At 41.6% G+C, this 26,720-nt stretch overlaps 1 protein-coding gene and 1 long non-coding RNA gene across 4 annotated transcripts in view; one reads left to right on the forward strand and one right to left on the reverse strand.

Moving 5' to 3' along the window:
• Positions 1-14,399, forward strand: part of LOC109934229 (regulator of G-protein signaling 6-like) — a 118,724-nt gene extending 104,325 nt beyond the window's left edge. For 2 of the 3 annotated variants that reach the window (XM_048599938.1, XM_048599936.1), the window contains 3 exons: positions 4,382-4,471; positions 6,412-6,465; positions 11,905-14,399. In XM_048599938.1, the coding sequence (XP_048455895.1) occupies positions 4,382-4,471; positions 6,412-6,465; positions 11,905-11,955 (195 nt within the window). In that variant the 3' untranslated portion in view covers positions 11,956-14,399. The remainder of the gene's footprint in view (positions 1-4,381; positions 4,472-6,411; positions 6,466-11,904) is intronic. The other variant, XM_048599939.1, reaches the window with a different exon arrangement.
• LOC125483766 lies at positions 483-24,499 on the reverse strand. The gene is made up of 3 exons (XR_007262712.1): positions 24,384-24,499; positions 7,796-7,916; positions 483-574 (listed from the first exon to the last, which is right to left on the reverse strand). It is a non-coding gene; the product is annotated as an uncharacterized LOC125483766 (long non-coding RNA).
• Positions 24,500-26,720: the final 2,221 nt, after the last annotated feature.

Below are 26,720 nucleotides of genomic sequence, written 5' to 3' on the forward strand. Positions count from 1 at the left end.
TAGGAGGGTGGGAGAAGATTCAGTAGAGGTATTTAAAATCATGAAAGGTTTGAAATAGTAGGTAGGGAGAAAATATTCCATTAGTTGAAGGAGAGAGATTCAGAGATCACAAATTGAAGCTAATTGGCAATAGAAGCAATGGCAAAATGAGGAAAAGATGTTCTTTTCCCATGCATTGAGTGCTTGCAATCTCAAATGTGCTTTCTGAGAATGTGGTGGAAGCAGATTCAATCAAGATTTTTGAAAGGGAATCGAATCATTATTTGAAAAGGAAAATTGTGCAGGGCTACGGGAGAAAGGATAGGGAGGTAGCACCAGGTAAATCGCTCGTTCAGAGGGCCTGTCCATGCACAATGGTCCATATGGCCTCTCTCTGTGCTCTACCATTCTATGATCCTTGGGTGTCGAAAGCCCCTGGAAACCCAGCAGGTAAAAGTTGAGAAGGGACAACTCCATATTTCCTCCAGGTCCAAACAACTTACCTGTGAATAACACACCTCTGTGATCTAATCATCCCCTCCACTCCGGCAAACATTCCCGATAGCCGTGATCTCCTCCTTAACCAGAACCTTCACTGCACGAGGTCATTGTCATTCAGGTCGCCAACGGATAGGAAACAAAGTAAAACTTAAACAAATATCCGGACATTTGCAAAGCTATTATGTTCTATCACGTCATGCTTAGCAGATAACTACTGTGCCTAAATGTTGCTGCAAGAAAATCCTTTAAATTCAGACTGTACCAGCCTGAAATTTCATAAACTATAAACCATGCACTGATGAATAGGACTTTGGTGTTAAAGGTAGAAAGTAGTTAATTACAGTACTGGCAGAAATATACATATGGTAACTTGCTGTAGAAGCACTTGTTATATTTTTACTGTTCCCAGTTTCCCATTAATTAGTCTAAAGTAAATGTCCAATCTGGATTGAGTTAGGTAAACCTCTGTTTCTCTTTTCCAAGTTTCCAAATGATGTCTTCCCCCTCTCCACCTCTCTCCTGGAAGGGTATTAGGGAGGACCTACGATTCTAATTATTAATTTGTCCTCCTTTTGCATTACTTGACTCGACATTAAATGTGTTCACCAAGAATTCTTTCCACAATTCACAAACTTTATGGAGAGAATCTTATATCAGTTTTGACGATTGTTAGATTCCAGACTTGATAATAATAGAGCATGCTGCAGGTGAAGAGGGTTGGTAATGTGATAGAACAGCAGCTGTAAACACTACCAATAGATATAATTCACCAAAACAGCAACAGAGCAAAATATAGTGTCTCGTGACCTGTTCCAGAGAAACTAGCTATGGAAACAGGTATACACATGCGCTTTGCCTGCCTTAAGCATTATAGACATGGGAAGCCTCAATTCAAATACTTAATCGCTGCAGCTGGTTTGTTTTCGATTTGGCAGCAAAGGAGTTGGCAGAGAATACTTCCCAACCTCTGAGTCATTGGAGTCATCTGGTTACAAACCAACCGTACCAATTGGAGGCAGAACATGGCCACAGATTGGAGCGATGCCCATTGGTCTCCAGTAATAACTCCCTTAGTTATTAGATTTAATAAAGTATAGACATGAAAATACCCATTCTCTTGACCCTGTAGCATCTTTAAGTACATTGCACTGCTTCTTTGCAGCCTCTTTTTGCCCTCCTTCCTACCTGGCTTTGGATTGCCAGCAAATTTAGCACATTACTCCCTGTCTCAAGCCAGCAAGAAAGATTGTAAATGGCTGAGGACCCAGTCTCAATTCTTATGGCTGAGGCCCCAGTCTCAATTCTTATGGCAGTCCACTTGTCAACTAGAAAATGCTTCAGTTATCTAACTCTCTGCTTCCTGTCCCTTAACTAATCCTTGATTTACACTAATATATCACTACCAACTCCACGAGTCCTTATCATGTGTATTAACCTTTTGAGTGGCAACTTATCAATTGTCTTTTGAAAATCCATTGCATCCACTTCCTTTGCTTCATATCCAACGAGTTGCATTCTCACAAAATGGGTGGCACAGTGGCTCACTGGTTAGCACTGCTGCCTCACAGTGCTTGGGATCTGGGTTCAATTCCAATTTTGGGCAACTATCTGTGTGGAGTTTGCACATTCTCCCGATAAGTCTTCTCTCAATAAGTTGGATCAAACACAATATTACCTTTCAAAATCTATGCTGACTATTCTTTGATACTTTGTTTTTCTAAATGTTCTTTTCATTCCTATTTTAAATAGACTGGGATCCAAAACTAGAGGGCATAGGTTTAAGGTGAGAGGGAAAAGACTTAAAAGGCACCTAAGGGACAACTTTTTCATTGCAGAGGATGGTGTGTGTATGGAATGAGCTGGTGGAGGCTGGTACAATTACAATACCTAAAAGGCATCTGGATGGGTATATGAATAGGAAGGATTAGAGGGATATGGACCAAATACTGGCAAATGAAACTCATTTAATTTAGGAATCTGGACAGCATGGACGAGTTGGACTGAAGGGTCTGTTTCCATGCTGTACATCTCCATGACTCTATGATGACCCTTACATCAGTGGTAGGGAAATTATTAGAGAAGATTCTTCGGGAGAGGTTTTATTTGCATTTGGAACAGAATAGATTTATTAAGAATAGTCACCATAGTTTTATGAGGGGAGGTCTTGTCTCACAATCTTGATTTGAGTTTTTTGAGGAAGTAATGAAGGTGCTTGATGAAGGTAAGGTAGTGGATGTTGTCTACTTCATGAAAACAATTGACAAGGTGTCTCATGGTAGGCTGATACAGAAGATCAAATCACATGGATTCCATGGTGAGTTGGCAAGTCACATACAAAATTAACTTGTTCATAGAAGACAGAGGGTAATTGTGGAGAAGTGTTTTCTGACTGGAGGTCTGTGACCAGTGGTGTTCTGCAAGGATCAATGCTGAGATCTCTGTTGTTTGTAAGGTATATAAATGATTTGAATGAAAATGTCAGTGTTCTGATTAGTACATTTGTGGATGTCATCAAAACTGGTGGAGTCGTGGATAGTGAGGAAGGATTTCTAAGGATGCAGCAGGATTTAGATCAGTTGGAAAGTTGGGCAAAGAAATGGCAGGTGGAGTTTAATCTGGATAAGTATGAAGTGATGCATTTTGGGAGGCCAAATGCAAGTGGAAAGTATGCCTTAGGTGGCAGACCCTTAGGAGCATTGATATACAGAGGGACCTTGGAGAGCAAGTTCATAGCTCCCTGAAAGTGGCAACGTAAGTGGACATGGTGGTAAAGAAGGCACACAGTATGTTTGCCTTAATCGGTTAGGCACGGAGTATAAAAGTTGGCAAGTCATGCTGCAACTGTATAAGGTTTTAGTGTCAGACCACATTTGGAATGCGGTGCATAGCTCTGGTCGCCACACTATAGGAAGAATGTGGAGGCTTTGGAGAGGGTGCAGAACAGGTTACCAGCATGTTGCCTGGATTGGAGCGTATTAGCTACAAGGAAAGGTTGGACTACCTTGGATTGTTTTTGCTAGAGCGTTGGATGCTGAGGGGTGGCTTGACAGAAGTATATATAATGATGAGAGTCATGAGTAGGGTGGAAATGTCAAATACTAAGGGACATAGGTTTAACATGAGAGGGGGAACGTTTAAAGGAGATGTGCGGGGCGAGTTTTTTTTTGCGCAGAGGTTTGTAGATTCCTGGAATGCACTGCCAGGGAAGGCATATATGATAGCAACGTTTAAGAGGCATGAACAGGCAGGGAATAGAGAGATACAGACCATGTGCAGGGAGATGGGATTAGTTTAGAATAGGTCAAAGGGCCTGTTCCTGTGCTGTCCTATCCATGTTTATAAAGCATCTGAGTTATTTATAAATTAAATTGTTCACTAGCTAAAAAAAAACAGTATAATTGCACTGAATTAAAGTCCATAGCTGTAAGTTACATTGGTAAGTGTGACATGGGGAGAACATCAATCCAGCAGAAACTCTGCTAAGACAGTTATGCAAAGACTCATGGGTCTGTTCCTCCTCAATTCCTGCCACTGGCACCTGATCCATGTCCCTTTTAATGGAGCCAATGTATTGTAATCAGGGTTTTCTGACGGCATTAGGGCCCTCATGGCATTTTGATCATCTGCCTAATGGAATGCTCCGACCCAGCCCTCCAACCCCTTGACTGCGTATAACTCAGACCTGGACTAGGCTGTGGCCTCCTCCATCCTGATTTAGGTGGGCAGCTGTTGGTAGGATGTCGGTGAGCCCCAGGGACTAGAAGACCCCTGGGCCTCACACACTGGTAACATTGAATAGGCGTTGGTTTACGTTGTCAGTTGCCAAACAATGCTCGGAAAATGGTTACGTGATCAGCGGTGAGACGGAAACAGCTTCAATAACATTAATCTTACCTTTCAGGAACACATCTACAAATTGATGAAAAGTGACAGCTACGCTCGCTTTCTGCGTTCCAATGCATATCAGGAGCTTCTACAAGCTAAGAAAAAGGTATTCTCCCAGAATTTTGCACCCTCTAACATTTGGAACGTTCTCGATATTTACTAGTGATTACTGGATTTCAAGCCAAGCATGCTAATTTCACTGGATAAATGAGCTGGGTCAATGTGTGATGAAGGCCTCAGATTTGATCCCTCTCTCAGCTGGGGCCACTATTAGGATAGAGCCCCTGGGTCTGGGAAATCAGGAGAATGACACATTGCTGAATTGTACTCTTGCTGCCCTTCATAATCAAATTGCCTACCCACACCCATTGCCGAAGTACAAATAGGAGGAGCTGGCTGAGACCTCAAGGCTTTGTGGAACTGCACTTTGGCAGAATTTAGAAGAGAGGGAAACAGGAACAAGATCATTTGAGGAAGATAGCAACTGGTGGATTGGACCTTCCAAGCCACCATTGTCCAATTGTATTACTGTGACCAATTTCCAGGAATCGTTCCTGAGGAGTATTGTAGAACAGACAGACCTAGGGGTTCAGCTACATAACTCTTTGAAATTTGCATCACATATAGATAGGGTGCTTAAGAATGCGTTTAGCAGGCTTGCCTTCATTGCTGACACCTTTGAGTATAGGAATTAGGAAGTCATGTTGAGGTTGTACAGAACATTAGTGAGAACTGTTCCAGAGTATTGTGTCCAATTCTGGTCATCCCATTATAAGAAGGATATTATTAAGCTGGAGAGGCTTCAAAAGAGATTTACCGGGATGTTACCAGGAGTGGAGGGTTTGAGTTATACAGAGAAGCTGGATAGGCTGGGACTGTTTTTTCACTGGAGCATAGGAGGCTGAAGGGTGACCTTACAGACGTTTATAAAAGGTGAATAACAGGTACCTTTTCCCTAGGGTGGGGAATTTCAAGACAGGGGGACATATTATTAAGATGAGAGGAGAAAGATTTAAAAGAGACATGAGGGGCAATTTTTATTTTACACAAAGTGGTTCACATGTGAACTTCCTGTGTAAGCGGTGGATGCAGGTACAGTTACAACATTTAAGACACATTTAGGAATAAGAAACGTTTAGAGGGATATGGGTCAGGCGCAGGCAGGTGGGACTAGTTTAGTTTGGAATTATGGTTGGCATGGACTGGTTGGAAAGAAAAGATCCATTTCTGCGCTGGATGACTATATATGAGTTTTCAGAGGATTTTCACCAGCAGACCTGTCTGTGCTCAGTGGGGAAATTACCCCATTGGTGGTATCTGACCAGAGAGATCGAGATTTAAGTCAAAGAAAGTGAAGATCCAAGTCTTGTCTGCCTTTCCACTAAAAACAACAATGACCATCCCCTGAGTAGAACTGAGTATCGAACTCTTCAGCCACTCGGTTGGGGGGGAGAAATTTATCACAACCAAGAAATTTTTCAAGCTGCCTCACAAATCCGGCCATTAGGAATCACAAAAAGAAAACAGCAATTTTTAATAAAATGCTGCAATCGGTTTATTTTTGTGCCTTTCGTTTTCTTCCTAAGTGAGGGTAACTTTTCCATGGGTCGCAGACACCCAAACCAGTCTCGAGTTGGTTGGTATTCATGGGTGAGCCCCGAGAGCTAGTGATAAGAAACTATTCAACTGTGGCAAGCATCACAGCAGATCCCAGCAAACACCCACAAATCTCTACCACGTGACTGGCTAGTGATCGAAAACACAAACGAAGGCTAATTTTACTCATTAAATATTCTGTTGTTATGGTAAGGTACATCCTATTTCTTTATCTTAGACACTCTTACTGCTCTGTGTTGCTTCCTTCAGGGCTTTTGTCAGGAAATCAACATCAGCATTTCAGTTGGTGTCCCTGGAGCTGTCTGTATATCAGGCTGAATGAGCTCCCCTCCCTGAATATTTTTACATCACTTCCCCCACATTGCTGCACGTTATTATGATTTTCCTGTTGTGATTCTTTCTGCTTTGTTTTCGTTTCACCCATTCAAGCCTGAAAATGAGCAGGGTCGCAGAACCTCGCTGGAAAAATTCACTCGCAGTGTGGTAAGTTTAAGAGTTTCATAGCACTGTTGACATAAAGCGTGCACTGATTCATCGAGTTGCCTTCTTCCGCTGAACTGGAAAAAATGTGTAGGTCAATGTAAACGGTATCCTTTGCACAAAGAAATACCTGATTACTGGCTTGGATGCTAGTCAGCGTGGAACTGGGCCAGGCTGTGCTGACGTTCACAGCCACATGCCCTTCCTCAACAGCTGCCTCAAACTCCGTGAAAACACCGCATAGATTCTAATGATCCACCCAGTTATCTCCAAAACATACAACATTCCTCTGACAGCTGTCCTGGCTGCCATCCTGAGATCTGCACTCAGTGTCCTGCACCATCACATGTAAACACGCAATCTCTCTCTCTTCCCAGCAGCGCCAAATAGCTCTGCATCAAAGCAGTCCTGCTCCCCAGTTTCATTGGATTCTTCATCGCATCCGAAACCTTAACAAGAAGGCTTTCCTTTTTAGGTGTTAAGGAACGCAAGCTCTACTAAAGTATGTGGACCTTCCGGATCATGTTCCCTTCCCTCTGACTCCATCCCGTTTTCTCACAGTATGTTCACTGGCCTATAACTCTGTGATGTTAAATAATGTGTTCACCGAAGGAATAACTTTCATCCCTTTAAGCTCCCACATCTATTAAATTCATGCTTGGGATGATGTTGAACTTATCTTTCATTGCCTTCGCCTCTGTACTCCCTACTTAGGGCGGGAGGCCATCCCTTGTGCAACAAAGCCTTTCAGCCATCTCAAATACAGTCAGTCTAGCTGGATCCCTCCCTCTGGTCCACTCATGAAATTTTCATTGAGAACTATCTGCTTTACAGCAATCGCCTTAATTTCTCAGCCTCCCTCATCCATTCTAACTCGTCTCCCTCTGAACTTAGTTGGGAGGGGTGCATTACTTTCCCACTCTCTGCTTGGCTGTAACAAAGCTTGAATTTAAAAGGGAGGTGATATCACCAATCAGACTGTACGTGGTTCAGGGCCCAAAACAAGTCAGCCAGGTTCTTTTCGCTAACAAAGAATTTGTTTTATTGCAGGAGAAAAAAATATCTACTTAAGCAAAGATGGCAAGAAATATAAATAAAAGGTTTAAAATGTGCAAAATTGCCCAATTACCCCTCTTGAAAAATAACACAGATACAGACACATACACAAACACACACACACACACATTATAGAACCACTTCGATCTTGAAAAAAGAAATAAAATTCTGCAGAATGTTATCTTAAAATAAAACTTTGGCCAAGAAACAGTTGAATTTGGAAATAAGAATTATTCACCAATTGTCAAAATGTTGGTCTTTAGCCAATGTCGCTTACCTCACAATCTATTGGTACTGGGGTGTCTTTCTGGATCAGCTACAACTGTTTGAATTTTCTTTTTCTGCAGACAGGCTGTAGATTCAGGCTTCTAGCTCTGAAACGTTGATGCAAAAGGTTTCTGAGAGGGAGAGAGAGAAAAAGAGAGAGAGAGAGTGAGTGCCAAGTTTGCTCCCCTGTTTCAAGTTCTCTCTGACTGCCTGTGTTCAAAACAAAATATTTTATACCCATAACCTGGATTTGTGGAAGTGTTGCCGATTCAGTGTGTCCAATCTTGTATGCTTTGCAAATGCTACAATTTTGCTGCTGTAGTCATTGTCCTTAGTTTTGGATAGAGTTAATTTGTCCACAATAACACACATGCTGTTCATATCATATGGCAAAGCTATAAAAGCTTAACTCAAACATAAGCCAAGTACATGTGACAAGTAATATTGCCACGTTTACATACTTAATACCTGCATTTTTTTTACGCTCTGCACTTATCTCCGCAAAGAATGTTTCAGTTGTGTCTACAGCCCAATTCTTGCTCCATATGTCAGTCGTAGGTGTAATTCCATCTTTAGTTTCACTTTCTGAACTCAAACCTTGTAAATTAACCTTTCGAAACAATAAGATCAAAGTGACTTATTTGTCGGAAGTCGACAATTCGTCTCTTTTATGATAAAAAATCCTTTTTTTCCCCAAGAATATTATCGAGATTTATTTTATGTTCAGCTGGAAGTGCATTGTTGACTTTGATCTCTGAGCATTTTGAAATGTTACATACTCTCCCTATCCTCTTGTGTATATACCTGTAACTCTTTCCAGGTGACACCTTCAGCTTCCACATTCAGAACCTTTATTTTAATGTCGACCATTGTAGTCTCCCACATAATTCACAAATCATGTTTTCCAACCCTCATGGTGTTCTGAATGGTCTATTGTAAACTGCTCACTCTCCTGGATTCCTGCTGGTTTTAAAAACTGTTCTTCTATTCTGCACATTGCATGCAGAAAGCAATGCGTTAGATGCTAATTGGCATGCATGGGACCTCCAAGCAGAGGCACAGCTTTGATGAAATGTTGAGTGTTTACCGCTTCATTTTCTGTTTAGACATTACTGCCTTCAGGACTCAACATTGAGTTCAACAACTTCAGACCACGAACTTTATCTCTAAGACTATAGGAAAGATATGGTGATATAGGGTTCAGAAAAGATTTACAAGGACATTTCCAAGGTTGGAGAGTTTGAGCTATTAGGGAGGGGCTGAATAGGCTGGGGTTGTTTTCCCTGGAATGTTGGACGCTGAGGGGTGACCTTATAGAGGTTTATAAAATCATGAATGGCCAAGGCCTTTTCCCTAGGGTAGGGGAGTCTAAAACTAGAAGGCATAGGTTTAAGGTGAGAGGGGAGAGATTTAAATGGGACCTAAGGGGCAACTTTTTCACGCAGAGGGTGGTGCATGGAATGAGCTGCCAGAGGAAGTGGTGAAGGCATGGTACAGTTACAACATTTAAAAGGCAGGTGGATGGATATATGAACAGGAAGGGTTTAGAGGGATATGGGCCAAATGCTGGCAAATGGGACTTGATTAATTTAGCATATCTGGTCAGCATGGACAAGTTGGACTGACGGGTCTGTTTCTGTGCTGTACAAGTCTATGGCTCTAAGTCCCAGTCTGAAATTGTTCTAATGTTCCTGCTTTCAGACAGCTGATTTTTATTCTGCTATTAATATCCACTCTGGACTAATGCTTCATTTCTTCATTCATACCATTACCACTCCCTTTGCCTTTGCCATTGAAATCTTTGGTAATTAATTTCCAGCACTCTAAACTCTCCCTAACATTTCTTTTTGTTCTACCTAACCTTCCCCTGATTTTCAACAACGTGGAACCCATTTCATTTCTAAATGGAAGAGTGACTGAGTCAGGGAGATTGGGTGAATCAATGAGTGAGGGAGGGTAACTGAACAAGAGAGTCAGTGAATGAGGGAGAGAGGGAGATTGAATGAGTGAAGGTAAGTGATGAAGGGGGAGTAATGGAGGGTCAATGTATGAATGTATGAAGGCAGGTCACTGAATGAGAGAGTGAGCGAGAGAAGGTAAATGAGTGATGGGGAGTGAGGGAGGCTAACTGAATGACAGTGAGTGAGGGAGGGAGGGTCAATGAGTGAAGGTGAGTCAAAGAATGAGGGAGGCTCAGTCAGTCAGTGAGGGTCAATGAGTAAGCAGGGTCAATGACTCAAGGTGGGTGAGTGAGGGTGGGTTAGTGAGGGTGAGCCCCCAGGTGGAGCAGTCACCTCAAGTGACATTTGTCCAGGAGATTTTCCACTGCCCATTGTCCATTACTGAGCTGTGTGGCAACAATGCATTTGTTTCACAACTATTTCCCCAGTACTGCATACCGTTTTTTATGAAGCCGGTGCAGAAATAGGCAGTCTGGTAGGGCTGGCAGATATAAGGCTGCAACAATATTCACTGGATTCACAGAGCAGGCATCTTGCACCAATTGTGAAACACCAGAATTGCTGTTTCAGGTAGCTGTGCTGTCAGCCACATCCCTCCCTACGTCTTGTGTCTCTGTGTGTGGTTCGCAGATTCTCCATGTATTGTCAGTGATGTCATCTCTGTAATTTCATTTTGTGTAAAAATGAGACAGAGAGAAGTGGAACATAGGTGTATTTTGAATGAATTTTCATTTTGAAGAGGAGTACTTTTCCAGCCCATGAAATATGTACTTGGAAATAAACACAGGTGCCATGAGAGAAATAAGTCCTTTTCTCGCAAAATTAATTGCGAATCAACTCCAGTGCCATAAATAAGAATAACTGCAGAAGGTTACAGCAGACTCGTGCACCCCCAGTCAGTCAGTCAGTAAATTATTGTACAGTGCTTTGGAGATAGTAGGAACTGCAGATGCTGGAGAATCTGAGATAACAAGGTGTAAAGCTGGATGAACACAGCAGGCCAAGCAGCATGAGAGGAGCAGGAAAGCTGACGTTTCGGGCCTAGACCCTTCTTCAGAAATTCTGAATTCTTGGCCTGCTGTGTTCATCCAGCTCTACACCATAGTGTTTTGTACAGGTTTCCCCATGTTGCTTCATTCTGCCTTATAATAATGCTCCAACCTTAAGTATATTTTGTGATTTGATGCTAATAACATTATAGGACAGTTAAGTCAGCCTTCATCAATATTGTGGTTAGCCCCTCAGGTCAATCTGACATTTCACCAATTGTGATGTTAAAAGTTCAAGCCTCACTCCAGGTCACAATGCAGTCTGTGTTGCAGTAATCCAGACTGTAACTACAGTGTGAATAAATGTGTGAATGGTCAGAGATATCACTCCCTGGATGACATGTGTTTTTGAGACGTACAGAAGCAATCCCATGCCATTAACTGAAGAGCAATATGTTCTTCTGGACTCCTAGCCAACACTTGTTGCTCGACTAACATGATTCAACTAATCCTTTGTATCAGTTGCTTACTCAATGCTGCAGTATGTGAAATGACTGATTTACACAAACACGCAGGCATTTCAAAATAATCCATTGTGTGAAAAACAGAGAGATGGAGAAAGTTTTAAAATGAATGCAAAGCTTCCTTATTACAGAGTTAAAAAAGTAACGTCCTCCAAGCACCATAGTATAATACAAGTGATGAAACTGAAGCTGTAAGAGGAATCGAGAGAAGACATCAGACTAGCAGCAGCATGTAAAGAGAGAGGTTGTAGATAATAAACTAAAGAGTTGTATTTAGTATCCTCTGATTTACAGATGTAAATAAAAGAATGTTACAGTACATCAGAAGTGGAAGAGCCTTACTTAGAGATAATCTGCCACCCGTGTATGTGTAGACAACCACAGTCCTAAGATACTAAGGACAGATATCTAACTATAGTAGTAACAGTATTCATTTAAAGGTATATAATAAAGCAAACACACTTCAATTTTCAAAGAGGAAAATTGTGATTGTTTTGCTGGGTGTTTTTTGAAATAAGGACAATATGAAATTTCATGTGCCCACACTGAATATGTGAAAACTGATAATATGATGAGTTAATAGGTATGCCCACCGGTAATAAATGTTATATTTGTTAATTGTGTTCAAAAATGCCTATTTTCTAGGGTAAGTCATTGACTGCAAAACGTCTTACTGGTCTCATGCAGTCCTCCTGACGGACATCAGAGCTCCCTCCTGCTGCAGAAAATGAAGGAGCTTGTACCTGCACTCCCAGCAATCACCACATGAAGGAGCCATTGTGAAGGGTCGTGCTGTACAACCAGACAAAACGATCATTTTGGAACATTGTAATCTTTCCTCTGTGCCGAATGAATTTTGAGTTACTGCAGATATCATTGAAAAATCTCTTTTTTTTTTTTAAACAGAACAACGGGTTAGTCCCAGGCATGGTGGTGCAGAAATTGAATTTTTGGCTGTCAGTGAAACCATAAAGTAGTTTCTGGCCATCTGCATCGAAAGGTGAAGGTGTGATGAAATGCCCATGTGTTCTGCACGGTTGAGCAATACGTGCCAGGGATATGTGAATTGCGTGCTGTATGAGTCATTTCCTTCCCTGCCTCTTATTCACAGCTGATAGCAGCTTCCACAGATAGATTTATATTTCAACTTAACTGCCTGTCATTGCTGTTGTTTATTTATCAGTCATGAAACATCTCACAAAAACATTTAGTGGCATTTCATGTGCCTTCTGATGGCCATAAAGGAGCAGCACATGCATGCAGCTCAGTGTGAAACGGGTCATTTATTTGATGTTGACTCACTGCAGAGGTGAGGAGAGAAATCACACCAGACCATTGCATCAATCAGCCTTCAGCTCAGGTTTAATCAAAGGAGTCGCAATTGTGTTGCAATTAGTTACATTACAGCCAAAATTTCTTAACCCCATTGCTACATCTCAATGCTATGTTACTTATAAGTACTTCATGCCATTCTGGGATCTTATTTGGTGATCTTAGAGAAAAAGCAACTTTTGAAAAATGTGTTCTGGCCAATATTTTGGTTCCTCAATTAACCACCAAAGCAGATTAATTTGGTATTTATCTCAAGACTTTACTGTGCACCAATTGTGGCTGTATTTTACATACTCAGATCTGACTACACTTTTGTTTTGTTGTCCTCAGAAGTCTTTGAGACATTTTAAGTTTCTGAATGTGGCAAATTGATGGAAGATCTTTCTTCTTTCTTATCACCTGCAGGGAGTTTTCCTGTTTCTTGTCAAATTTCTGTTCCAATTAAGTCACTTTCAATTAAATGAAATAGCATATAAATTCATTAAAATTAAATTACATTGAATTTATAAAATAAGAATAGCCCTTATCAAAATGCATTAGCTCTCAGTTTTCGGTGTTGTAATTCATTTCCGTTTACATGCTCATGCAAGTTTATTAATGTTTTCTTGTATTTTATCTCAATTGTCCTCTATCATCCATACACCACCCCCATTTCCCCACACGTACACAATTTTCAAATTCGGTAATTATACTTACAATTCCAGAGTCATTTATGTAAATGGTGAACAATTCTAGTTCCAACTCCAGTGCCTGTGGACCATCGCTTCTTGTCTTCCCCAGTTACCTTTCATCCCTTAGTTCTTGTTTTCAGTTCCGTAGCCACTTTGCTCTCCATACTGCTCATCTTGTCCAGTGACTCAGCGTTCTGTGACTTTTGTCATGAGCTCGTTATGCAGCACTTTATCAAAAGCAAACAAACAGGGAATTCTGGAGAAACTCAGCAGGTCTGGCAATACTTGTGGAGTGAGAAACAGAGATAATGTTTTGAATCTTTTTCAAAACAATTCTTCTCAAAATTCAAGTACATTGCATATGAACATATGAATTAGGAGGAGTAGACCATGTCACTACTTGAACCTGCTTCATCTTTCCATAAGATTGTGGCTGACTTGCTTGTGATCCCGCAAGCCCCCACCCCCCAGCCAATATTCCCGCCTGTGCTTGATCATCTTAGATTCTCGACTAACAAGGGAGTCAGTCTACTTCTGCATCAACAGAATTCAATGACTCTGTCTCCACCGTTCTCTGGAGCAGACTCACAAAACTCTGAGAAAAAAAAACTCTACATTTCCATCTTAAATATAAAACTGTGTTCCTTACAAGATCTACTGCATTACCCAAAACTACACTTTCTCTGACTGCAATATGCTTGGTCCAGCATGGAATTCCTTTGAAATCCACATTCACTACTCTATTGTATTTCTAGACAGTTTCCATTTAAGGTAAAGATTCCATTAGCTTTCCTAATACCACTGTTAAGTTAAATAGATATCTCCAGTTCCCTGGATGTATTCTATCTCTTTTCTTACTTATAGGAATCAAAACAGCTATCCATCATTCCTTTCACTACGCCACTTTCTAAATAATCTACTTTTCACCTAACTGTAGGGATTCTGTGATTCTTTTAGCATGTGTGGTGCCTCCATTTCAGATCAGGGGTTTTATCCCCTCTAAGTAGAGTCATAAGATCTGAGATCAAAGATCTACGGCATAGAAAAAGCCCCTTTGGCCCATCAAGTCCATCCTGGTGAGAAACCAAGCACCTAACTATTCTAGAGATAGTAAGAACTGCCGATGCTAGAGTCAGAGATAACACAAAAAAAGGGTCCCGACCGAAACATCCCATTTCTGAAGAAGGGTCCCAACCCGAAACGTCAACTTTTCTGCTCCTCTGATGCTGCCTGGCCTGCTGTGCTCCTATACCTAACAATTATATTTCTACTTTCCAAGCACTTGGCACATAGACATGTGTGCCTTCATAGAATCCCAACAGTGTGGAAACAGGCCATTCGGCCCAACAAGTCCACACCAACCCTCTGAAGAGAATCCCACCCATACCCATCCCCGTAACCCTGCATTTCCCATTGCTAATGCACCTAACCTACACATCCCTGGACACTATGGGCAATTTAGCATGGCCAATCCACCTAGCTTGCATATCTTTGGACTGTGGGAGGAAACCAGAGCACCCAGAGAAACCCATGCAGACACAGGAGATTGTGCAAACTCCACACAAACACTCAGCCAAGGGTGGAATTGAACCTGGGTCCCTGGCGCTGTGAGGCAGCAGTGCTAACCACTGAGCCACCATGCTACCTTGTCTTCGCGTTTTCCAATGGTCTCCCTGTTAGCTGTCTGCAATATCTTTATGTATTTTTGGTCTGATGTCATTAGTCTCTATGGTAAATTCTGACATAAACTCAATATTTTTGACAATTTCCCTGAATTTATCTCTAATGTTTGAAGAAGATGATTTATCATTCTATCCAACATTTGTTCAGCAATCAATACCATTAAATTAATCACTACTGCCCTTCGACAAGTTAGTCATTTTAGAAGATTATTAGTGTAACAGTATGTTGATGCAGCTTTTTTAATGTCCGATACATGAGCAATGCTAGTGCAGCACCTTCCAAAACAGAGGGAGCTAACTGCTTTAAGTCTCACTGACAGCCCCAGGAGAAAGTTTTATAATTGGTTGTGTTCTTGAAAATTATATTGCGCAAAATCTCCACTTTCATATATATGTAGAAAAACATGTAAAAAATATATAAATTGAAGCATGTACATATTTATAACTGGAAAAAAGTTGCATTTTTTGCTTCATCTTGCTCATTGTGTCATTTCATGGGCAGAGAACGGTTGTACAGTTCATTACATAGATAGCAATTTCAATTAAAATTATGTTAAAGGTTTGTCCTTGTTGCAGCCCAGTATGTTTTAGAGATAATTTGTCACTACATTTTTTAGCACCTTTTAGGTTGATAACAATCACTCTCCATTATGACCATGAGAATGCTATATGCTTTACACTTACTGATGTAGGGAATCTATCTCTCTTTCCTGATCCATGCCCTTTAACATGGCAATGGATACAGACGTTGTAGTAACAGAGTCAGGAAAAATAGTTCCATCATCAAAATACTTTCTTAGCACATTCTAAGAAAACAAAATAAGTGTTCTGTATACGTGTATATACTTTTAACAATCTTAGATCATAATATCTGTAGCAAAATAATTTATGAAAAGTGCTGGGTTTTTGGTCAAAAGCAGCAAACTGCTATAACATTGAGGTGGAGTTCTGAGATAACCACAGCCTTGGAAAGGAGTGGATTATTTGGTAGTAGATCGGAAGTCCAAAGAAAATCCAACCATAAGTTTAAATCAAGGTTAATTGGTGCGATCTGTGTTACTTTTATCTTCATTATGCAGTTCCTCAGTCCAGTTCTTTGTAATCAAATTATCAGTTCCTAATCTTTCAAGTAGGCACGTTTCCAAGTGTAACTTGGTGTCAGATCTCAGCTGAAGCACTCATGTGAATTATATTGAGTTTTTTTTTGTCTGTGAAAGGTGCTATAAAAGTACAAGCTGTTGCTGTCTGAAGTAGAAAATAAGGTTGCGTTTGAGTGCCTACAGCATTAGAATTCAGAACAGGTCCAGATGGGAGTGAATTAAATGGCTCAGAAAGTGGTTTGGTGACAACATGTATTAGAATGTTAATAGCAATGTCAAGCACTATATCCTCAACTTTCATAGAATCCTACAGTGTGGAAATAGACCACTCAGCCCATTGTGGCCAAACCAACCCTTCAAAGAGCATCTCACCCAGACCCACCCCCTACCCTATCCCTTAATCCTGCATTTCCCATGGTTAATCCACCTAACCTGCACAATTTAGCATGGCTGATCCACCGAACCTGCACATCTTTGGACTATCAGAGGAAAGCCACGCAGGCACAGGGAGAATATGCAAACTCAACATAGATACCCAAGAGTGGAATTGAAATTGAGTCCCTAGTGCTGTGAGGCATCAGTGCTAACCACTGAGCCTCTGTGCCACCCCTTCACTCCAGAATTCCAGAAGCTATGGGAAAAGACCAAAGATTTCCAGCCAGGTGAAAACATTCCAGCACATTATTGTATACCCCCTTATAAGTTTGGAATAACATCCGGAGAGAGCTGGAAGAAGTTTAACCTCTTGTCCCAGAATACCCAAAAGAGACAGACAGTAAGAAAAATATAAAATGCTCTATTTTCAAATAAAAGAGTTCAAAGTAATTACAATCACTAAAATTAAGGGCGAGAATTGAAATCAATCAAAAGAACATCAATTTGTGCAAAGTCAAAATCAGGCTCTGTGTTTGAAGGGTACATCTTCTTTACTTTGGATTGCTTTTCCCCAAATACGTGTTGAAATCTGAAACTTCTTTCCCCAAAATGCTGTGGATGCAGAGGTCTCTAGAAATTTTCTTGAAAAAAAGACTGTTACTGGTGGGTTTTTTTAAAGGGTATTATGGAAATGAACGTAGAAAAACGGTTGAGACCAATGCTAATGGAAGAAGCAGAAGGAACTGAGCAGTCGCCTGTTCTCCCAAGCGTGGAAACAGGGAGATACTCACAAGTGCATAATGGTTTTCATTGTGAACAACCTCACAAAATCATACAAACAAGGAGCAGGAGGTAGGCCATTTACCCCTTCTCCCCCACTGCACCATTGAACAAAATCATGGCTGATCTGTTCATAACCTCAAATCCACATTCCTGCCTACCCCTTATATCATTTCACCCCTTTGCTTTCCAAGAACCTATCCACTCCTGCCTTCAAAATATGCAAACTTCTGCTTCCACTGCCTTTTCAGAAAGATGGTTCCAATGTCTCACAACCCTTGGTGAGAGAAATGTTGCCTCACCTCCATTTAATATGGGCAGATATTTATTTTTAAACAGCGGCCATTTGTTCTTGAATTTTTCACAAGAGGAAACCATCCTTTTCAGATCCACCCTCTCAAGTCCCCTCAGGATCTTATATGCTTCAATCAAGTTGCCTCTTCCTCTTCTAAACCCCAGTGGATGCGAGGTCAGGCTGTCCAGCCTTTCCCTTTACGATAACGCACCCATTCCAGCTATTAGTCTAGTAAACCTTGTTTGAACCATTTCCAATGCATTTACCAATGCAATGCAAATAAGGTGACCATTATTGTACACAGATACTCCAGATATGGTCCCATCAGTGCCCTGTATAGTGGAAGTCATAACCTTCTTTTGTATTCAATTCCCCACATGATATATGATAACATTCTGTTAGCTTTCCTCGTTACTTGCTGAGATGCCTTATTCTAAGAGGAAATCTCAGTCAAGTGTCAGGGCAAACCAAAAAAACCCCAACTGAGCCATTTATTTGAAGCCACACTCCCAGTCTCTACACCTGGCTTTGGAACTACCACTGGGAAATGTATCATTCATAACAATACCTCCCCATGGGCTTATCACTCCATTTGAAAGCACAAAATTGCTAGCACAAACTATGCATGTAAAATATGTACAGTAGCTCTTCCGGGTTCCTGGAAAGACTGTAAAGGTTTGGCATTTCAAAGCTTTCTGAATCATTGGTAACTTTGTGGAGAGCACCAAAACCTGAGCAATTGCTGTATCACTCTGAATTTTTTTTTAAGAATTATAAATAAAAAGCTGAAAAATGGCAATGTATGCGATGATTCCCTGTTTACTACTCATGAAACCTACTGGAGCAGGATGAGTTGCCTCAAGGTCATGTTATCTCAGCAGAGAAGCCTAATTCTCCACCGTCATTGATTAGCACCTATTGTACATTGTTTCCACACAATAGTCTGTTGGGTACATGCAGCCACCTAATTTCCCAGTGAGCCAGAAATGTCCTAGTATTGACTGCACTTAGGTAGAATAATTGACCATGACTGACTTAATGTATGGAGATTACTGCATCTATTCATTGACCACTGGAAGTGGGAAGTGTGAGAAAGGATGACCAATGAGGGCAAGATTGCATTGATCTGTGACAGTCTTTACAGTGAAATCTTAGCTCAAGAATTAGCCACTGCCTAGAACTCTACTGACACCCAATGGAATCATCACACTGCGTCAACGCCTTCAGGTGAAAAGGCCAAGGACAATTCAATTTAAAATGGTCTGTGTGACATTTCAATCATCTCTAGCAACAACTTGATCTACCAAATCTCTAGAGGGACAGTTGGCTCCAGTGCTGAAAACAAATGGTTTGCTTCTGTCTTTTAGAAAAAAATTCAGAGATCAGCCAGGCTGTAGCAAATCCATTTGTCCTTCAATCTGCAGCTCAGCAGATTAATCCCTCAAACTATTATTCTATCGCAGAGTAGACCCACACTGCAATCTACCATTCTAAAGCAAATGTAAAACCTTGACACTCAAGATATCATAAGGTATCACCCATTCACCACCTTTAGGGTTCAGAGACAGATAAACAGTTGTTCTTGCATTCTGACTTATGCTCCCCCCACGTATTTGTCGGGGAAGAAAATGAAGACTTATCAATAAAGAGAGAAAATGGCTGCTATCACTTGCAGGGTAGACAGACTGGGTTATTGTTTCTTCTCATCATGGGCATTCTCATGTGAGGCTCTGCCAAATCCAGTTGTATGAACCATGCATCCATTGATACTGTAATGGATTTTATTGATGGAGCATTCTTTTGGCAGCACAAACATTACAAATTATGGTCTCAAGCAATCATAACCATTACGTACTTTGCATCAAGTGGCCCCCAGTCATGTCAGAGCTGTAAATTTCTGCATCACTTTTCATACCTACACTGGAAGACATCATTTTGGGAGCTGCCACATTGTCACAGCATGGAAGTGCCTGTATTTAATCCCCGCAATCTAATATAGCACATTGACTCTGCTGCGTACATCTGCATAATTTAAGGAGCTCTGAGCTCCTTATCGAAACATGACTTTAGCCTGCCTGCAAAGGTGAAGCTTCTTTGACACACTATGTGAGGAAATAACATGTTGTTTCATTGTGATTGATGTGAGGGATCAGGAGTACCATCGTTAGAATGCTGTTCTACTTCCAACAATCTCCACAAATGATCCGATCATCTAAGATAGACCTCATACTTGGAGGATACCTTTGTTGACCTTTAAACGTCAGCATTGAAGATGACAGCAACCATCAGCAAGCCCAGGAACATCCAACGGCTACTGCACAGACTCTGGGGGAGAGTCAGCAGCTGATGGAGAAAGACCCTGATTTACCAACTTGGTTGCCAGCATCTGCAGCTGTTGGAGTTCACTTTTTATAACGTCCCTGTGAAAAGGAGAGTCAAGCAGCTCAGGCAGTGGGATTGGTGCAGGGCACTAAAGGCTACACCCACATGGCTTTGAGAACATCCCATCGCTAACCTGCAGAGGTCACCAACTGTAAGAGGCTGATATTCTACCAATGCGCATCTGTGACCATAGAATCCAGATTTTGGAGGTCTGTGCCAGATATCCCGGGAGCTGCCTTTATGAATACATATTGAAGAACCCACAGGTTTCTTCCAATGTGCTTGAGGCATCCTGGGATCGTTGCTGGGAGACAAGAGCTACCCCCTCCAAAACAGTGCAAATGGCGCTTTTACAAAACTCACAGACTGATGCAGAGCCAAGATGCAAGAGACAGCGGGCCTTCTTAAGGGAAGGTCTCAATGCCTAGGCTGCTCCAAGGAAGCCTCGCAGTATAGGCCAAAAAGGTGTCCCACACCATTAATGACATGCTGCATCCTTCACAACCAGAAAATGGGGTTGTCTTGGATGCAGACAGAAACGAGAACAGTCCTCTGAGAATGTGGATCAGAATCAGGTCATTAGCCTGACTAGGCATTTAACAGACCATGAAAGAGCTCAAGAACCAGGCAGAATCTTATTGAAACTTGCTTAAAGAAAGAATGAGCAGAGTTTGGATTTCCTTTCATTGCATTAGCTCCTGTTGGTGAAATGGCAAGCAGTCCCTGGTCAGTCCACAGTAGATGTGGACATACTTATTCCTGCATGCCTTGAAGTTTCTTGTTGAACAATAAATGTTTTGATATATGATTGTATGCGTTGTATCATTGACAGATTTCAACACAAAGAATGTGCACTTTACAGACTCTCACAACAAGAAAGGATGGTTGAATAATTAATAAGCTGAAGAGTGAATGATTTTATGAGAAAAGCCAACATAGGCCACAGTAGGGCACCTTGAATCTCTTCGAAAATAACACAAACTGGACAATTTTAGCCCACAAAAATTACTGTCTTGTTATTTTCTAGCAAACATGACATTTAGTACATGATTTATATATATATACTCATATAAGTGTTTTTAAGTTTTGAAGTTTGAATTTTGTATTAGTGACATACAAGTTCTTCTGTATGTATGAAGGATTTAACTCTACTTTATCTTAATTTCTTTTGCTTAACAAATTTCTGTTTTATTGCTAAATTCAAACCTGCAATATTCAATGCTTATGTTTCAGTGCGAGACCACCTTGTTTAAAGCAAAACAAAGATTTCAGTCTGGGATCTCACTTGTTCTGTAATCACTTCATCTGGGATGATAACACAAGTAATCCTGCAGAGGCTTTTCTCACAATTTGTTCATTTCTCTCATTCAGTGCTGGGTGATACAGTGTTATTAATGCGTGTTTGATTGCATTCTTACTCAGGAATAGTCTTCTGATGTAATCTGTGGGCCATTATCTGACACCAGTGTTTCCAACAACCCTCAAATGGCTAACGTCTCAAAACCAATAGTTTTCTCAAACGTGGCATTCAATATAGTCATAATTTTGATGCTTAGGCAATCAACTAAAACAAGATCCCTTCCACTTCAAAGAAAACCCCATGGACTTATTACCACAGTTTCCTTAAATATTTTCTATGCAACCTGTTCAGAGAGATGTTATTGCACACTTCTGGAGCAAGTCGATCTTGTACCCAGGCTGACTGACTCAGAGGTAGGGATACTACCACTGTGCCACAAGGCCCCCTTATTGTAGATATTTACGAATCATCCTGCTCAGAGCTGTTATGATACACGTCAAGAACAGGTGGGACTTGAACCTGGGCTTCCAGGCTCTGAGGTAGGAATGGTACCACTGCATCGCAAGACCCCCTCCACAATTTCCTTGTGTTTGACCAAGGAATGAATGTTGAGTGGGTCAACTCTTATTCTGAGACTCACTTTGCAATATTTCACAAATTCTTCAAAAATCTCTGCTTGACTATGGACGCCAAGAATACTTCTTACTATGGTTTTCAGATGGACTTGATGAAGTTCCTTTAAGAATGTTTCCCTAAATCCTAGCAGAGTAATTATATTTAGCATGTGGACTGCAGCGGTTAAAGAAGATAACTCACCATCACTTTCTCAAGGGCAGCTAGGGGCAGGCAATAATTGCTGGTCCAACCAGAGATGCCCATGCCTGACGAGTGAATAAAAATAGAGCATTGAACTACACTCATTCATTTCCTCATGTGGCATACTCCTGCATTTACAACATTATCACACTTGTTATGGACCAGACCAAACCCCCTCAAAATTTTTAGTAGTCTAGACCCTAACTTTTTCTTATTTTAAAGGTAAATTAAGGTGTTGTCTTCTAGATGCAATTTGATCAGTCAATTTAAAGCAAAACATGCTTTATTCATCCACTGTAGTTAAAATAGAACAAAGAAGGAATTGAAATAACTTAAACTCTATTGGAAAACTTAACAGAACATTAGATACAGTAACTATTACGAATTAACTGTTCCAATATAGCAACATCCCATAAACACACCCCTTGGCAAAAGGCAAATCATGCAGTTCTCCAATCCAGGAGAGAAAAAAAAATCAAAAGACAATTCTGAGAGAGAGAGAACTCCAGCTTTCAGCTGTAGCAAAGAGAGATGTGGCAGCTTTTCACAACCCCAGCAGTTTCTGCTGAAAGCTAAATTATAGATCCTGGATCTGTGGGAGTTTCACCCCACCCTTCAGGCTGCTTCTATTGTTCCAACATTAAAAAAAACCCAAGGCATCACAAGCTGTTTACTCTATTGGTTCTGGTAGATTGCTGATTAACTCTGTCTTAAAATATCTCTTCAAAAAAAAAAACAGAACAAAATAACCTCTTAAAGCCACAGCATCATCACAAACTGTTGAGGCCAGCCTTCCATGACTTGAGCACCTTACTGAGCTTGACACCTTTGTAAATCTTTGGCAGACATATGAGATGTTATTTGCCCTTCCCAGCAGCAGCCTCCTATATGGCCATCACTGGCAATATGCAGTCCCAGGGCCTTGCAGGCCAGAGAATGCAGGATTGCTTTTTACTGTCGGCCCCAGTGTTGGGACTTCCAGAAAGAATAGAAGGCAGCCCAGTCTGCTGCTTTAAAACAGTAATCATTCTGCTAAAAATTCCGATAAGCCACATTCCTAAGAGCAAAAAGTCCAGGGATAACAAGAAAAGACAACTTGCGTTTATATATACACTTTTCACAACCTCCCAAAGCATTTTAAAGCCAGTGAGGTACTTTCTAAGTATAGCCATTGTTGTAACATTAAATGCACAGCAGCTAACCAGCATAAAGCAAATATTCACAAAAAGGCTACAACATAATAATCAGATAAACAGTTTCAGTGTTGCAGGCCGAGGGATAAATATCAGCCACTGGAAGCATTCTCTGCTCTGCTTTGAAAAGGCCAGAGAGGGCAGACAGAGCATCTGTGTATTGTCTTATTGGAGGAGAGATACCCAGTCAGCAACATTCCCACTCTAACAGTGCATTCCAGTGGAAGCAGGTAGACTGCAGATGGCAGTGTAACATTGGCAAAGTGTGTTGAGAACCTGCACCAGACACAAAATTAAGACAAATGGCCCCAATTCTCATTTTCCTCAATAAAAAAAGGCCCAGATTTCCTGGTCTCCAGATAGTTGGAAAGCAGACGTAACCCAAAGACACTCATTGAGACCCCTCAGAAATGCTGATGTAGTGATCATCTGGGAATTGCCTTGAAAGTTTACATTTCCGACCAGCAATTATCCTGTACCCTTTGATGGACTCTCCAAATCTGACTTCAATAGCGAGCCAGGAATTGTTACACTCACTACTGGGTAACTATATAACACATCCCCAACTCCCTGTTGGACATCTTCCCCAACCATTTGACTCCACCCACATTAAAATCTTCAAACTCACCTCAATCCTCAGTCTGGTCTGTCAACGTTCTGACCTGAACCACCTACTCTCCTGACTCCCCGGTTTGGCCTGGTCTTTCAATCCTCCTGATGCACCACCCTGCACCGCACCCCACCCAATGTACTCTATTGGTAAACTTAACAGAACATTATAACACAACTACCTCCCCCAAGCCAAACCCAACGAACCTCCAACTCCCCAGATATCCTGTTCATCCATGTTTTGCCCTTGAGCTGACTTGACCACACTTACATCCACAAGACTATCCCTTTATTGACCCCTAACACAACCTGACTACCTTGTGGCCCCGCCTGACCTCATTATTACTCCCACAGCCTGATTTAACTACGTCCCATCACCAAGCGACCTGAGACCCAACCTGATTGACAATCTCACCCAGCACCACAGTATCCACCCCCTCAACCTTCTGATTGTGCCGATAACCACCCAGCCCCCCCCACCCAATCTGACTTGATTACCCACCAAGTGCCACCCTGCCCTCTTGCTCAGCAGCCTGGCACCAGGCACACCCAACCAAATGCCTGTGAACTGACCCCCTCAGACACTCACCTTACACAGTTAACTTTTGTCTTCTGTAAAGATTGTCCACACTACTCCTGGTGAAGATCCCCGTGAGTTCTGCAGAATCCTTAATCTGTTTATGGGCCTGATAAGTTGGAAGTAATGAACTATGGAACTTTTTGTCTGATCTGGATCTGAAATTGGGAGGTTTGAACCAAAGCTATTAAACATCTGCAGTCAGTGATGAAGTCAGTTTCATAGAATAGAATGTTGAAGAAATATAACATGAGATTTGAATATACAGATGACCCAAAAATCATGAAGCAGAGGTCCTATATTCCACTGCATTAAGTCATTACAAACATGAAGTGAAATTAAGGTTAAACAATGAAGGCATAGTGCTTACATGAAATTAAGCCTGTGGTTTGTATTGGGATGAGGAAATACTTTGACTCTCCAAACCTTCTTCGCTTAAAGACACCTTTTCATCCTGCTCAGAGGCCTCCCTCACCATCGCCACCTGCTGCTGGAGGTCCTGGTACAATGGCTCCAGCTGGTCTGCTTGGTTCCTCCACGACCTTCGCCTCCTGCTACTGGAGGTTACATTGTGAACTTCAGAGATAGCAAGAACTGCAGATGCTGGAAGCAGAGTCAATACAGTGTGGATGTAGAGGAACACAGCAAGTCAAGCAGCATCAGGTGAGCGGAAGAGTCGATGTTTCGGGTCGGGACCCTTCATCAGGACTCTTGAGTCTTGCCTTCCTGGGAACTCCACTAAGCACACAATACCCACTTGTGTGTTTAGCAGGTGATTTGTGTCATCATGGCAAGAATGTTCAGGTCCACATTTATGGCTGTACTGTCTTCTATCAGCAGCAATCTGGGCAAATGCTAAGGTTTTGAGTAAAAGTCACCACTCGCTCAACAAAACCTTTTTAGTCATTTATAAGAGGTGATCCAGGCAGATCTGGCTATAATCTAAGGCTTTTTAGCCATGTAAGAATGGCCTGAGTGAATTTGGTGAAGGTATCTGGGAGTAAGGGAACATGATCAGCTCCAATCCGACTGGGATCAAGGACTTGAAATCCATTGCAAGGACCTCTCATGGTCTCTTGGATACCCTGCTGGGTGAAATCACTTCTTTGCTTTGTCCAAAGTACATGCCTCACTATTTTTACTGTAGTCAAACAATATCATCAGCTATCCTGTGCCAGGAACAGTGATCCCTGGTTGGAGCAGACACATCCTCCGTCATGTGGAGTCCTGCTTGATCACAAGCTACTACAAACACTTGAACCTTGAGGCTTTTGGGAAGGATGAGTTGCTTCATTTCTCTGTTTTTGTCATGAACAAAGTGATAGAGGACTCCATATTTCTCCGCTGATCATCTTCTACATCCTCAATAGTTTAGACTCCTGGTTGGACTCTCTCATTGGCTGGCATTGTGTCGGCAGAGATTGGACATTCCAGTAAAGGTATAGTCTATTGATGTCCATGTCGGAAACCGTGCATCTAACCCTTTCTCAAGTTAGATGGCAAAGGAGAGACCACAGTTGGCTCTAACTATTTGCACCTTGTCTGGATCTTGCTTGTAAGATTATTGGTGAATCTTAGCACAAATGTCGTAAGGAATCAGGATTGGAATGCTGCCTATGACTTGGGACATGGGCATAGTGTAAGCCACAGCTCCTCAACTGGGAAGTCTTTTAACAAAGGGCATAAGTATTTGCGCTAATTTTGTCTGATCTGCAATCAAAACTGCACATGTTCAGAGATCCATTCGGTCTCTGTTGCTCCCAGCTTGAAAGTAGCTGAGCGAGTTGTTATCTGGAAACACTTTAAACTCCGCACCAATCAGAATGCCTCTGAACCTGAGGCTTACCATGAAGGTAGGACAGCAACTTAGCCTCTTTCCTGGTTGTAGGGGTCAAACCCTTCACATGATCTGTATGATTGTGATACTGCATGTCAAAGAAAGACAATTGAGTTTGATCACGATTAAGACTTCTCAGTTCCATTTAGAGATCCCTACCTCTTACTGCTTCCATTAGCCAACCCTTCATCTGTCGATCTGTTGATTGAAGGCGGGATCTATGATGACAATGTAGTTAAAAAAAACTCCAGGGTTATGGCAGCCATGTCCTCCCCTTGAGCTTGCTGTGCTGTGGTTATGTCAGACAATTGCTGACTCCCAAAAACCCTTGTCAGAACCTCAAAGATCCATTGCAAATTTCTTTGAACATCTGTACCTCTTCTTAGTATCTTTGAATGGGCTTCTCCTCATAAATGTTCCATCATGAATACCACTCACGTGAGGCCCCTGGCTGTGCCCTCAATGCAGCCTTCACTCGCTGGGTCATCAGGTCTGTGGCCTGAATTTGTTCA

Source organism: Rhincodon typus, chromosome 8 (assembly GCF_021869965.1).
Source record: "Rhincodon typus isolate 14 chromosome 8, sRhiTyp1.1, whole genome shotgun sequence".
NCBI classification, from domain to species: Eukaryota; Metazoa; Chordata; class Chondrichthyes; order Orectolobiformes; family Rhincodontidae; genus Rhincodon; species Rhincodon typus.